The sequence below is a fragment of the Jaculus jaculus genome, chromosome 6, assembly GCF_020740685.1.
Source record: "Jaculus jaculus isolate mJacJac1 chromosome 6, mJacJac1.mat.Y.cur, whole genome shotgun sequence".
Taxonomy (NCBI): domain Eukaryota; kingdom Metazoa; phylum Chordata; class Mammalia; order Rodentia; family Dipodidae; genus Jaculus; species Jaculus jaculus.
In genome coordinates, this window is record NC_059107.1 from 64,340,501 (window position 1) to 64,353,509 (window position 13,009).

General features: G+C 49.7%; 1 protein-coding gene across 2 annotated transcripts; it reads right to left on the reverse strand.

The window, feature by feature from the left end:
* Positions 1-1,504: 1,504 nt before the first annotated feature.
* On the reverse strand, positions 1,505-12,418 carry Nagk (N-acetylglucosamine kinase). Of its 2 annotated transcripts, none has more exons than XM_004668307.2 (10): positions 12,326-12,418; positions 10,552-10,636; positions 10,305-10,403; positions 9,489-9,630; positions 6,642-6,752; positions 5,939-6,051; positions 4,760-4,847; positions 3,505-3,602; positions 2,831-2,909; positions 1,505-1,802 (listed from the first exon to the last, which is right to left on the reverse strand). In XM_004668307.2, exons 1-10 carry the CDS (start codon positions 12,352-12,354, stop codon positions 1,612-1,614), a joined length of 1,035 nt encoding a protein of 344 aa, XP_004668364.1. In that variant the 5' UTR covers positions 12,355-12,418; the 3' UTR covers positions 1,505-1,611. The 2 variants fall into 2 exon arrangements, with proteins under 2 accessions (XP_004668364.1, XP_045008447.1); XM_045152512.1 differs by lacking the exon at positions 12,326-12,418 and adding an exon at positions 11,615-11,997.
* Between the last annotated feature and the right edge of the window lie 591 nt (positions 12,419-13,009).

A 13,009-nucleotide genomic window follows, 5' to 3' on the forward strand; every position in this document is an offset into this window, starting at 1 on the left:
CCTGTGGTGTATATGTTGAGTTCATTCGTTTGCAGTGGCTAGAGGTTCTTGTGTGCCCATTCTCGTTCATAAATTTTAAAAATACGTGTATTTTAAAAGTTAATGGATTTGTTAAAATACTAAAATATGAACATTTTTCTACCTTTTCTTTTTTCCCCCTTCACTTCCTTCCTTCTTATGTTCAGATTCTCATGTAGCCCAGGCTAGCCTCAAACTATGTAGCTGAAGCTGATCTTGAACTCCCAACCCTCCAGTCTCCATTTCCCATATACTGAAAGTAGGCACTCTTTCAAGCATTAAAGTTTCTTATTCTGGCCAGGCATGGTGGTGCACATCTTTAATCCCAGCACTTGGGAGGCAGAGGTAGGAGGATTGTCAAGAGTTTGAGGCCACATAGTGAATTCCAGGTCAGCCTGAGCTGCAGTGAGACCCTGCCTCAAAAAAAAAAAAAAAAAAAAAAAAGTTTCTTACTCTGTCTTAACTGGCACCAACAAAAGTCAATAATTACATTTTCTCGAAGCACCCTTCACTAGTATGAATCCTTCACTGACAAATGTCACTGACTCTACAGTAGGCAACCAGTATCCTTTTACATCAGTCATAAAACTCTGCTGAACAGATTCTGGGAAAGATGAAGTATTACAAGTAGGCTCTGAGGCTTGGTTCTTTTGTTTTTTCAAGGAAAGTTCTCACTGTAGCCCAGGCTGACCCTACCTCTACCTCCTGAGGCTGCAAATAAAGGCATGCATACCAGTACATAGTGAATTCTAGGTCAGCCTGGGCTAAAGAGAGACCCTACCTTGAGGAAAAAACAAAAACCAAAACTGTACTTCAGGACTGATACCAGACATGATCCAGGCTGACAGCACCTTCACAGCAGCCAGTGGTCCACTTGTCTCCCATCAGGACAAAGCTGCTTTAGAATTCTCCCCAGACTACAGCACTCAGTATCTTAACCACCTTGTCTGTGTCTTCCCACAGCTGCTCTAACCAGAGCCAGGTGAGCAGCCAGAACAGGTGGTCTAGCCATCTAGTCAGGTACTATGTACTTGGCCTTCTTGGTTCCCAGCAAGTTTCATAAATTTTATACTTCAGAATTCACTCACAGAAACTACCAAATGTCCTGCTCACCTCCAGTAACCAAATCCAATAAGGTAAAATTCTGATGAGAATCTTACCATCTCCTAAAGCCTATTGAGAGTCTCAAGAGAGGGTAATAAGACCTCAGAGCACTCATGGGAGGCACTGAGTTCTACCATGTGTACCAATTCAGGTCACAGGTTTCTGGCAGCCACACAGCATGGGTGGTGTGATGATAGGCATTGGGCAGCACAGGTAAGCCATCTGTCCAAGAGAATTATTGAGTACATGCAGGTCATAGACCAAGCCCCTGGGGCAGAGCTTTATGTCACACCTCACCCTGGAAAAAACATTCCCATGCTCACTGGGATAACTGCTAGAGGTGCCAAGGATGTGAAGAGCAAGAGGGCTTGAGAACCAAAGAGTGAGTAAAGTGCATTTATTTTTTTCTCTATGTATTTTTTTAAAAGAAAAGACTCCTCCCAGCACCCAATGTCCACTAGGCTTGGCACAGTGGGGCAGGACCAGCCCCTAGGAGAATGTGTAGGAGTAGAAGGCAATGGCGTTGACACTGTAGTCCATGGGGAGGACATGGCCAATGTGCCTGGCCCCCAGGCTGGCGCCCCCCAGCGCAGAGGAGTGCCTCAGCTTCATCAGGGTAAAGCTGGAGAAGGAGTTCTGTGCCTGCAGCTCTCGGCCGTGGGTCAGCGCCAGAAGGAAGCCTGGAGGGAAGCACACAAGGGCGGCATGAGCAGAGGTCAGCAGCTTGTATGGGGACCAGTGGGGAAGGCCAGAACACACATGCCAAGCACTTTAGTGGAGATGCTAAAGGGGCCCAAATACCAAACCCCCAATATCAGGGCTGGTGTGGATCTTGGCGCCAGCAGCCAGAAGGCCCTGCCTTCTTCTCAGTTCCAGAGCAGATGATGTGAGATGGGGGTCCAGTGGAGACCCTTTCACCATTTCAGAGTCGCAGAAGGCGTGCCACTGGCTGGCATTACTATTTTGCCATGCTTATCTTCCAATAATGGCAGTGCCTAGCGATGTAACCACAGGGGGATCATATGCTGGCTGAAGCTCCAAGTTAGACTTTTTTTTTTCCCCCAAAGTAGGGTCTTGTTCTCTAGCCCAGAGTGACCTGGAATTCACTATGTAGTCTCAGGGTAGCCTCAAACTCAAAATGATACGATCCACCTACCTCTGCCTCCCAAGTGCTGGGATTAAAGGTATGTGTCACCATGTCCAACTGGATTTTATTTTTTTTTTAACTTATTTGAGAGATAAAGGCAGGCAGACACACAGAGACAATGGGTGTACCAGGGCCTCCAGCCATTGCAAAAGAACTCCAGGTGCATGCGCCACCTTGTGCATCTGGCTTACATAGGTCCTGGGAAATCAAACTTAGGCTTTTCAGGCAAGCACCTTAACCTCTAAGTCATCTCTCCAGCCCCAGACTTTAATTTTTTTAGTGGTTATTTGTTATATCATTTAGAACAGGACATCTTTTCAGGGTTTGAGGAGCTGGGGTGTAGCTCAATAGTAAAGCCCAGGGTTAGCATGTATGCACTCTAGGATCAATTTCCAGCACCAAGGAGAGCTCAAGGAAGCTAGATGGGACACAGTGGGGGGGGGGGGGGGATTCAAGGCAGGAGGAAAGCCTGGAGCCTCAGCCCAGGCCTCACTCAGGGTGTAGGTCCCAGGTCCACTCTTTTACAGCCATTATCCCTGCCCTCCCCCAAGCCAGACTCACCTTCCTTCAGCAGCTCCCAGCTCTTCCACACGGAGCCCACACACAGAATAGGGAGGCCAATCTCCCCTTGGAACAAGACCTGGGCAGAGGGCAGAAAGTGGATGCTGTGACCAACCCAGCCTCTCAATGCCTTCCACTCCAGATACTTTCCCTCTAGCCAGGAAATAGAAGGTGGACTCAAGAAAGATCAGGGAGGAAAACAAGAATAAAGACAAGGTAGCAAAGGGAAAGATTAAACTATGGAGGGTGGAAGGGATGGACAGTACAGCACAGTACACTAAAATACTACATCAGATACAGTGGACAGGTCAGTCAAAAGAGGTACTGGGCTGGAGAGATGGCTTAGTGGTTAAGGCCTGTAAAGCCTCAAGACCTGGGTTTGATTCCCTAGGACCCACATAAGCCAGATGTACAAGGTGGCATATTCATGTGGAGTTCATGTGCAGTGACTAGAGGCCCTGGCATGCCCATTTTCTCTACCTGCCCCTCCCTCCCTCCCTTTCCAATAAATAAAGTGAAAAAAGAGGGGTGGTACCCTATCAAAGGACTTGTGGTATGCAGTTTGCTCATAGTGTGATGACATAGCAGGATGTGATATGACAGTACTGTAATCCAATGGTAAGGATCAAACCTGGCCAAGCTACTGCCCACTATCCTGTCCCACCTCAACTCACCGGGTCAATCTCCGGCAACACTGCTACGACATGTCTGCCCAACATCTCCCCAGCCTTCCTGAAGATGTACCGGGAAAGGGGGTCTCCCTGCTGTGCACCTGGGCAGGGAGAAGGAAGAAGGTGGGAAGATACAGGGGCAGCCTGCCTTGGACCACTCACTCCCAGAGGTAGGGTGGCAAGTTCAGGAGCACCTAGAGCTAGTGAAGTCCCTGTCTGGATGGGCTGTCCCCTACATGCAGTAAAGCAAGGCTTTCCACCACCCCTCTCCCTGTATCCCAGACATCTTTCCCTCCATGGAGGTAGCCCACCATGCCCTAGGAAGAGGCCTTCCCCCAAAGTACCCTGTCATCGGGGCAAGAGCATAAAGACACTTGTAGGACGTTACTGTGTCATCCCTGAATCTTGGCCCCATGGACTTGGGACTCTGCCTAAGATGAAGCTCCCTCTTGGTTCCCCAGCACTTCAGCAGTCTACCCCTTTCCTGTCCTGGCTGGGTGCTGGAGTTCTCAGTTCTAGGATAAACATGCCCTTGCTAAGGGGGAGTGGGGCTTGCAGTGAGGAAGCTAGGTACAGAAACATAGACCCCATGTTCAGCTTCTCCTGAGCCCACGAAATATGTTCTTTCAACCCCTCATTCTCTGGTGTAAATGGTTTTAAAGGGAGGTTACAGGTGCTTGCTTACAAAACCTGCAGGACTGAATTCAATTCCCCAATGCCCACATAAAGCCAGATGCACACTGTGATGCATGTATGGAGTTGGTTTGCAGCAGCAAGAGGCCTTGGCATACCCATTCTCTCTCAAATTAAAAAAAAGGGGGGGGGATGGCTGGGGAAATAGCAGTTAAAGAACTTCCTTGTAAAGCCAATTGCATAAAGTGGTGCATGTATCTGGAGTTGATTTGCAGTGGTAGGAGGCCTTGGCACACCCATCGAATCTCTTGCTCAAATAAATAAATTTTTTCCTTTAAAGGTATAGACTTGTCCAAAGGACAATGGCTTCATAAGGTTCTCAAATCCAGGCCTGTAGGTTACACAAGCACTATGGCCATTAGGGAGAGAAACATCATCACTGTGAGCACAAGTCTGCCTTTGGCCTTCGCCCTGGCCCTCCCCACCAAGGTGAGGGCAGAACATTGAGGTTGGTCACTTGCTGAAAGGGACACAGTGTCCAGACCTACCTTCACTTCACCCTGTCCCTTAATCAGACACAACTTTGGGGAACAAAGCCAGATATAGCCCTGACCACCACCAGTACCTTCTGCAATTTTCCGGCAAAACCCAGCAAATGTGCATTTATCAAAGTCCCTATACAAGTGGGTGAGGATTCCTAGCCGATCTGGCACCTGAGAGAGACAGAGGGCACAGGACAAGTATTGATAACAAAGAAACACCAAGTCTCAACCATGCTGGCCTTCCTGATGTCTTTTTGGATAAACAAGTTTGAGGTAGTTTTTTCCTCCACCACATGTAGCAATTTGAGATTTCTCATTTGAGAAGTTTTGTTTGTCCAACATTGATCTCATTGTTTTCAATTTAAAGAGGTTATGCAGTTCCTTAAGGAACTCTTGTAAGGAATTCTTCAGTTGGAAGAATCTAAAGACTATTGCATGCTGAAACTCTCTTTGAGTCACAACACACATAAGCAGACCAAATGCTGGTAAGTTTAAAGTACAACCAAGAAGGGGATAAGTAGATTAATTTCTCCCAAATTTAGTTGACCTTAACTTTTCTAATTACCAACGAACCAGGAACATACTAATTTTATACAGTCTCAGCCTTGCTGGCAATTCTGTAAAAGGAACTAGTTTCTAAGAGGTCACACCAGGAATGCTAGTGGAGTTCACAGCCAACTGCATTGACCAGTAGCTTCACTGCACCCCATATCTCGTACTACTCAAGTGCTTTCTCCCTTGACCCTGGTCCTTCCCTGCTCCATTTTAATCACAATCCCTCAGCCGTGAGAAGACAGGCCCTCCCATCTAGCACCTTAATCTTCCTTGCCTAAACAGCTGGACAGAAAGATGGCCCAGCTGAGGCCCCAAACAAACAGATCTTCCTTCTCTCCTTTCCACCCCTCCCATCTTTCACTTCTGCCCCTGGAGTTAAGCCAAACAAAGATGTAAATTCCCAGTGCATGGGAGCAGGCTGCCTTTGCCCAACTCATGCAGGCCAGAAAGCAGGGCAGGCTCCAAAGCACTTTCACAGATCCTACCTATATCCTTTGTGCCAACCTCCCCTTCCTTTTTATCCTTGTTCATAATGCTATCTGCTCTCCTCAGCCAGCAATTTCAGGATGCCAACACCCTTCCTCATAACCCCTCTAGAATGCATTGCCCATACCACTCTGAACCCTGTCTTTACCTTCTCCAACTTCACCTCACAGATCCAGCCCACCCTGGCCCAGACATGCATGCTCACGGGGGTTGGGAAATACCTGAAAGTAGTTGAACATGGCCTGCTTCACATAGCCAATATCATGAGGAGCTGCCTCTAGGTTGTCAATGGAATCAAACACTATTTTCACGGCCTGGTGTGCGATCCAGTAGGCTGCCAGGAGCAGAGAGTGAAGAAGTTGCCAGTCTCAGAGGGAGTCCCCTCACCAGGAAGGACACTCAAGCAGAGGTTGGGTCAGTGGTCAGCTGGGGCTTACTGCAAATTAGGTTTCCTGGTTCCCAGCCGTGGGAGGGAGGAGGCTTTTACTCACATTGTATCTGACTGACCCACATAAGGGAAAGCTGGAGGGGGAGACCGAACAGGTAAGCCTAAGTCAAACAAACTCCCACTCAAAGACAAAGTCAGGCAGTTGTCACACACACCAGCAGTCACAGCATAAGCGGAACCCAAAGGCCCTATAGAAATGTACACATGCTGCACCAAAAGAGATGAACGTGAGAGATGTTTCCACACCCCTTCCCACCAGCAGCTACAGCCTTACCCTTCTGTTTCAACCATTCCCTAAGGTCTCCAAAAACCAACAAATGTAAGCCACACTGCTGTGCTGAGACATAAGTCTGAATTGTGGGTTCAAGACACTGCTGAGGAGCAAGATGGGCAGTTCTGTGAGGTGCCAACCACCATCATGCATTTGGGCTAGTCCCTAGGGGCTTCAGCAGGCAGGGAGGGAGGGAAGCACTCACCTGAGCCCTCGTCTCCCATCATGTGGCCCCAGCCACCACAGCCACTCTCAGAGCCATCGGGGTTGATAAGCCTACAGTTGGAGCCTGTCCCTGAAATAAGCACGATCCCACCTGGGGAGAAGACAGCAGAGGGAGGTCAGCAGGGGACATTGAGGAAGATGGGAGAAACCAGTCCCCCAGGCAAAGGATCACCACCCAGCCTCCCCAAGAAAACAGCACAACTAGCTTCCAGCCTGAGGAAGGACCAGGTTTCAGAGAAACTTGGTCACAGGGAACCCTTCTCCATAGACAGTGGAATATGGGAATATGAATCGGCACCTCCTCTAGCAAATGTGGCTCCCTGCCATATGGGCTTTACTGACGAAAGGAATCCACTTCAATCACCTGTAGAGGCCTGTCCACGCTGTTTTCTAGTCTGCCTGCCTTTCCTCACCCTGGTCACAGGGATACATGTGAGTCCGGCTCCCCCCACACCAAGCCTAGCCGGGGGTGGGGGAGAGCAGTACCATGCTTCTTGGTCTGGGTGGTTTTTCTGCTTGCCTCTACTTTATAGTTTGGGGTAACTTCTCACTTTAATTACATGTATGATTTTCCTCTGGTCTCTGAATGTACCACATGCACATTTCCCTGGCACTCCAGATCCACCATGTGGGTGCTTTCTCTAACTCTAGGCCTGCTACCTGTGTAATTTCTCTAAACTTGAAGTAACCATGAGTGGAACTCTACTACTTATTTTGCCTCCAAATTTCTTGGTCTCTGCTTTGATATTTTCTCTTCTTCCTTAACTCACCACCATTTTCCCTCTTCACTTTCTTCCATGGGGAAACTCAGGGTGGGTACTATGGGTATTCCTTCTAAATCTCCCTCATAAGCAGGTAGATTCTATCTTTCATGTGTTTATGACTCTATGCCTACCATCTCTCTTAAATGAATCTCACAGGCTATGCTGTGCCTTCCACACAAGTGTGTGTCTCTTACTTCCACGTGCTTCAGACTCTGCTCTACACCTTCTACCTAGATCCCAATTCCCCTTAAAGAAACCCTACAATTTGTGATTTCTCCCTAAGTAAACTTAATTTATCCTTCTTGAGTCTGTCTTCATCAATTCTTTGTTAAAGGTAGGATAGGACCCAAAACTTGGGTTCATAAATTTGGGGGACCCCTCCTGAACCCCAAAATCTTGCATCATTTTGATCATCAGCACTGGAAAACAGGCACATGACTATTCGCATTTCTAATGAGAAAACCAAAACTAAAAGACTTTCCACCCATGAATTCTCCAAACCAGAGAGCTGCCAAACAAGCTGAGCTTCCATTTTTTCTGTGTGCCTGTATATGGTAGGCACAGGTATGTGCAGATGCACACCCCATGCACATGCTTTCAGAGGCCACAGAACATTGGGTGTCTTCTTACTGCTCATCCACATATTTCCTTGAGATTGGGGTCTCGCCCTCAACCCAGAGCCATCAATGAATCCCAGTGACTCTCCAAGTGTTCCCCACCCAGAACTAGGGAGAAAAACATGCATGGATCCATGTCCAGATTTTCTTCCTTATTTTTTTGAGGCAGGATCTCACCCTAGCTCAGGCTGACCTGGAATTCACTCTGCAGCCCCAGGCTGGCCTCAAACTTATAGCAAAACTCCTACACCTCAACCTTCTGAGTGCTGGGGCTAAAGGCATGTAGCACCACACCAGCTTTTTTTTTTTTTTAAACGTGGGTCCCAGGGAGTCAAACTTGGCAGTGGCCCAAGAGACCCTCTTTAGGTGGCAAGCACTCTTTTTAAGGGCTGAACCATATCCCCAGTAAGACACTGTCTTGCTAAATAACCATGGCTAGCCTGTAGCTATGTAGCCAACAGGTTAACCTCAAACTTCCAGTAATCCTCTTGCCTCTGAGTGCTGGGATCACAGACAAATGCCACCGTGCCAGGTGAGATGCCAGGGTGTGTGTTTTAGTGTACTTAGTGTACTCATGCACATGTGCTCCTGCAGAGCTTCATGCTTGCAGCAGAGGGCGCCCACTTGTAGCGGCTGGCAAAACTTTGTCCTGCTCTATTGCTCTTCTACTTTCGCATTTTAAGCTGCAGTCTCGTACACATGCCAACTTATTTTTCACAAACCTGGGGCCTCTGCTCCCCTTTTGCAGGGCAGAAGTTACAGGTACCTGATATGTGGGATCTGAAGATTTATATTCTGGAAGTTTCAGGTTCCCTGAGGCACTCATGTTTGTGCAGGAAATGCACTTAATCTCTGAGCCATCTCTCCAGTCCAGGATTCAGTTTTGACTTGTTTTGCAGTGCTGGGATGGAACCCTACTTGCCCAGATTTAAACACCAATGTTATGATGACAGCACTCTTAGGCTATTACAGAATCATCCACTTTCTCCTTAGTGCCCCTAGATTCTGGCACACCCTCAGGGCTTCTGCAGTGAAGTCTTATTCTTAGTTCCTAGCCAGGCACCTTTCCTGCCCTCCTGCCTCTGTCTCCTGGACCTTGATCTAAGCAAGGAATTATGCTCAAGAAAGGAGAGTTGGGGGAATGTGAAAGCAGCTGCCTTTTATATATTTGCACACAACTTTTTTTTTTTTTGAGAGAGAGAGAGAATGGGCACACTAAGACCTTTTGTCACTGCAAACAAACTCCAGACACATTTGCCACTCTGTGCATCCAATTTTGCTTGAGCACTAAAGAACTGAATGCAGGCCAGCAGGCTTTGCAAGCAAGTGCTTTTAACCACTGAGCTATCTCCCCAGTCCATGCAACACAGCTTCCGCCAGCTCTCTAAGAAGCTTTCCTGCCAAGAAAACCAGTTCTCAGCCTTACAGCTCCCTCCACCTCCTCACCATCGGGCGTGGCTGTGGCAATCGAGCCAGCAGCATCAGTGGTGATTAAATAGCTTTCACTCAGGTATGGAAATCGGTCCCTCAGCTCCTCCATCAGGATCCTCACCGCATCCTCCTGCTCCCCTCCACTCAGGGACAGACCCTAGGCCATGAGGGAGAGGAACAAGGTAAGCAGAGGAGCAATGGAGCTGGCAGAGCCCCAGTCCTTTTCTCAATTCCCTCCTTCGCCAGCTCCTGTTCACCACATGAGACCATACCCTGCCCATCCAGCCCCTACCTGCATAGACGAGGGACAAACGGAAAAGTGGGACTTAGCAGTGGCATATTTGGAAGACACAGTGCTTAGAACAATCAGGCAGAGAAGCAAGATGAAGAGAGGTTGAGAGGTATGTCTGGTTTGACATACATAAAGATTTGGCTGTGTCTGCACATGCCTCTTGCATGTCCAGGGAGTAGCCAGAGCCACAGCAACCCAGGTGGAAGATCTGACTCTGTGTTGACCATGTTAGAATAATTCAGGTTATTTTACTTTCTCAGCAACTCTTAGTATTCACATTTTCTAAATGAGAAAGCTGAGGCTTAATGAGTGACAAAGCTGAGATTCAAATCAAGACACAAATGGTTCTCTGGAGCCCTGTGCTCCTGCAATATACTCACAGTCTATAAGTGGCCAATGAAGCTATGAGAATGGGCATGATCATAAATTTTGACAGCAAGAACCTGGACCTGAACATAGTCATCAAACACATCCAGTTCACACTGACCACCCACCTCAGAATTGTTGCTGGCTTAATGCCCAGGCTCCACTGGACTCACCAAACTCCTCAGAGGTACCAGAGGATCCACCCCTGCTTTCCGCTTGGCTCTGTTCACCATCTCGTTGATCCTCTCCACACACTTGTCTGTCCCAATCAGCTGGCCCCAAAAGGGAAGGGGGAGTTACAAAGGCCTGCAGAACCTGGGTTGCCCTTCCAGCCACAAGGAGCCCCAGCCACCATTTCAGTAAGAATTACAGAACATAAAATCAAAACCAAGCCCCATGGGGCCCCACAGTAGCTTTTACCCAGTGGTTTGTGCTCAGTCCATCTGCTTCTGCCAGGATCTGCCCATCCTCTGACAGTAAAAGAACCTTGGACCGCGTGCCTCCCCTGCAGAACACAAGAGGACAATCAGTCTTGTTCAGAAAAACCTGCAGATGGAGCTAAGCTTGTGCATTCCTGTGGCAGGAGAGCCCAGCCTGAGGCAGACAGCTTCAGCCCATCACTCAACCCACAACTGGTTTTGCTCACTCAACCCACAACTAACTGGTTTTGCATCTGCTGTGCTATGGAAACAGAAGTGGTGTGATGGTGGGGGGAGTTCTAGCTCAGAGCCCCCTGCAGTGTCCTCCTTATTCGCAAGACCTTATTCATCACATGGACCTTAAAATTTCTCTGATATGGCCTCCTGTCACCCCAAAACCCACACACACAAACACACTAAGCCCTCCAGCTATCAGTGTTCTCTGTATCAAGGGGACATTTCAGTTGTCTACTGTCTGTTTCTCAGCAGATCGTGGGCTCCACTAGCTCAAGCTCCAAATTGGCTATCTAGCTTACTAGCCCAGATCATGGCTCAAGCACCCCATGGTAAACACAGTGGGGGAGAACAGCATGTGTCTCCACTCCTCTCACAATAGCGAACAGATGCTTCCAAGATCCAGCTCCAACTGCCACAGTCTTCCAGGTACCCTGTGAGAAATGCTGACGGAACTGTGGGAAGGGGGTTATTACATATATATATATATATATATATATATATATATATATATATGCAAACGAACCAACCCTCCAAAGCTGAATCGTGGGGAAAATGGCAGTTGAGAGACATGGTGGAATGTATGTGCCCTACTGATCAGTAACTAGTACCTTTTAGAAAGTCTTAGGACACTGAAGACCCGCTGATAAAATTTAAAGGCAACAAAGTTACCTGTAGGAAGTTGTTTTTTGTTTGTAAGTGTACAAACACAGGACTGAGGAGATCCATCTTAACCACTCAAAGACTAAATCGTTAGCAGTGAGCAGAGCCTGCCAGTAAAGTGACTCCAACCTCAGATTGAAAAGTAAAGTGCTCTGGGTTACACCCACCTTCTAGCAGGTCCTAGTTTGACACACCCAGATTTACAGAATGTGTCCCTGGCAGGAGGCTTGCAAGGTAAGCAATCATCTTGCACATTCTTGTCTTCACACATGTGGCAACTAAAGGCCAGACCTTTACCAGTCATGGCCGTGCCTGGGAGCAGAGCTACTACAAAAGCCCAAAGGACAAGCTTCTGGGCAGGGAAAATGCAAGAACAGAGGGTTAAATCCAAAAGGAGAGGCCTGTTGTGCTGACAGCGACGGCGGGTTCTCGGGCATGAGGACAAGCGCTCAGGCTGGCAGCTGTCAGCCCGCCCGCGGTTTTCCTCTAGAAACACGCTGGCCCCGCAGCTTCGGCCTCGGGCCCACTTCCCAGCGCGCCGGGCAACTTCCCACCGGACACCTGTTCAGCAAACTCTCAGAGATAAGACCCGGGAAACCCACCGCGCGGCTCTGCCCGCGGGGCGCCGCGGGGGCGCAGTTCCCGGCAGAAAGGGGCGTGGCCCCGCCGGGAAATACAAAGGGCCTCGGGTGGGGCCGAGCCGGGCGTGGGGTGTCTGCGGGGCGCGCGGCTCCGCTGCGCGTGCACACGACCCTCGCGGCGCAGGCCCCGCAGGGGCGCGAAGCCGCCGCCCACCCACTTGCGCCGCTACCTCCCACGCACCCCGGCCGGGACGGCCACGCCGCCCGCTCCGGGCGCCAGCGTCGGGTCGGACTCACCCCTCGACACCCCCGTAGAGCGCGGCCATGCTGCTGCAGTCGCCGCCACAGCTCCCGCGGCGGCCGCCTCCCCCGCGGCAGCAGCTTCCCTCTCGCGCGCCGGGCGCCGCCCACGTCACGTGACCCGGGCTCCGGCGCGCGTGCGCGGGGCGTAGCCTGGCCGCCTCCCTGGGCCCGGGTTGGCGGGAGGTCTGGCCCTCGCTGGGCTCTCCTCCGTCGCCGCGCTTCCGGACACCGCACGGGGGTCGGAGCGGGACTCGAGGGCGCCGGAAGCTACCCGCAGCCGGGTGTCGGCTCGTGGGTGATGCGTGCCCCGCCGCCTCTGGAGCCACAGGCGCGCTGGCCGGTCTTGGAGTTCTGAGCAGATGAAGTTTGCAGGGACACAGACTGCCTGACAAACAAACAGCAGATGGGGTTTGACAGGGTCTCAGGCGGACCTCTAACTCTTGACCCTCCTGCCTTAAAGATGGCATCTGCCCTGTCCTACAATGATCCGGGGAATAGAAGGAGGAAAATACTAGGAAGACTGGGAGACAAGTTTGGTTCTAGGCCCACCTAGAGCACCTTTGCTGGCCATGAGAGTGGTGAACTACCCTTAGCATTTCTTCAAGAACATCAGATGCCTTCATAGACAAGGATGCATACTCCTCCTTTTTTTCTTTTTTCACTCTAGCCCATGCTGAC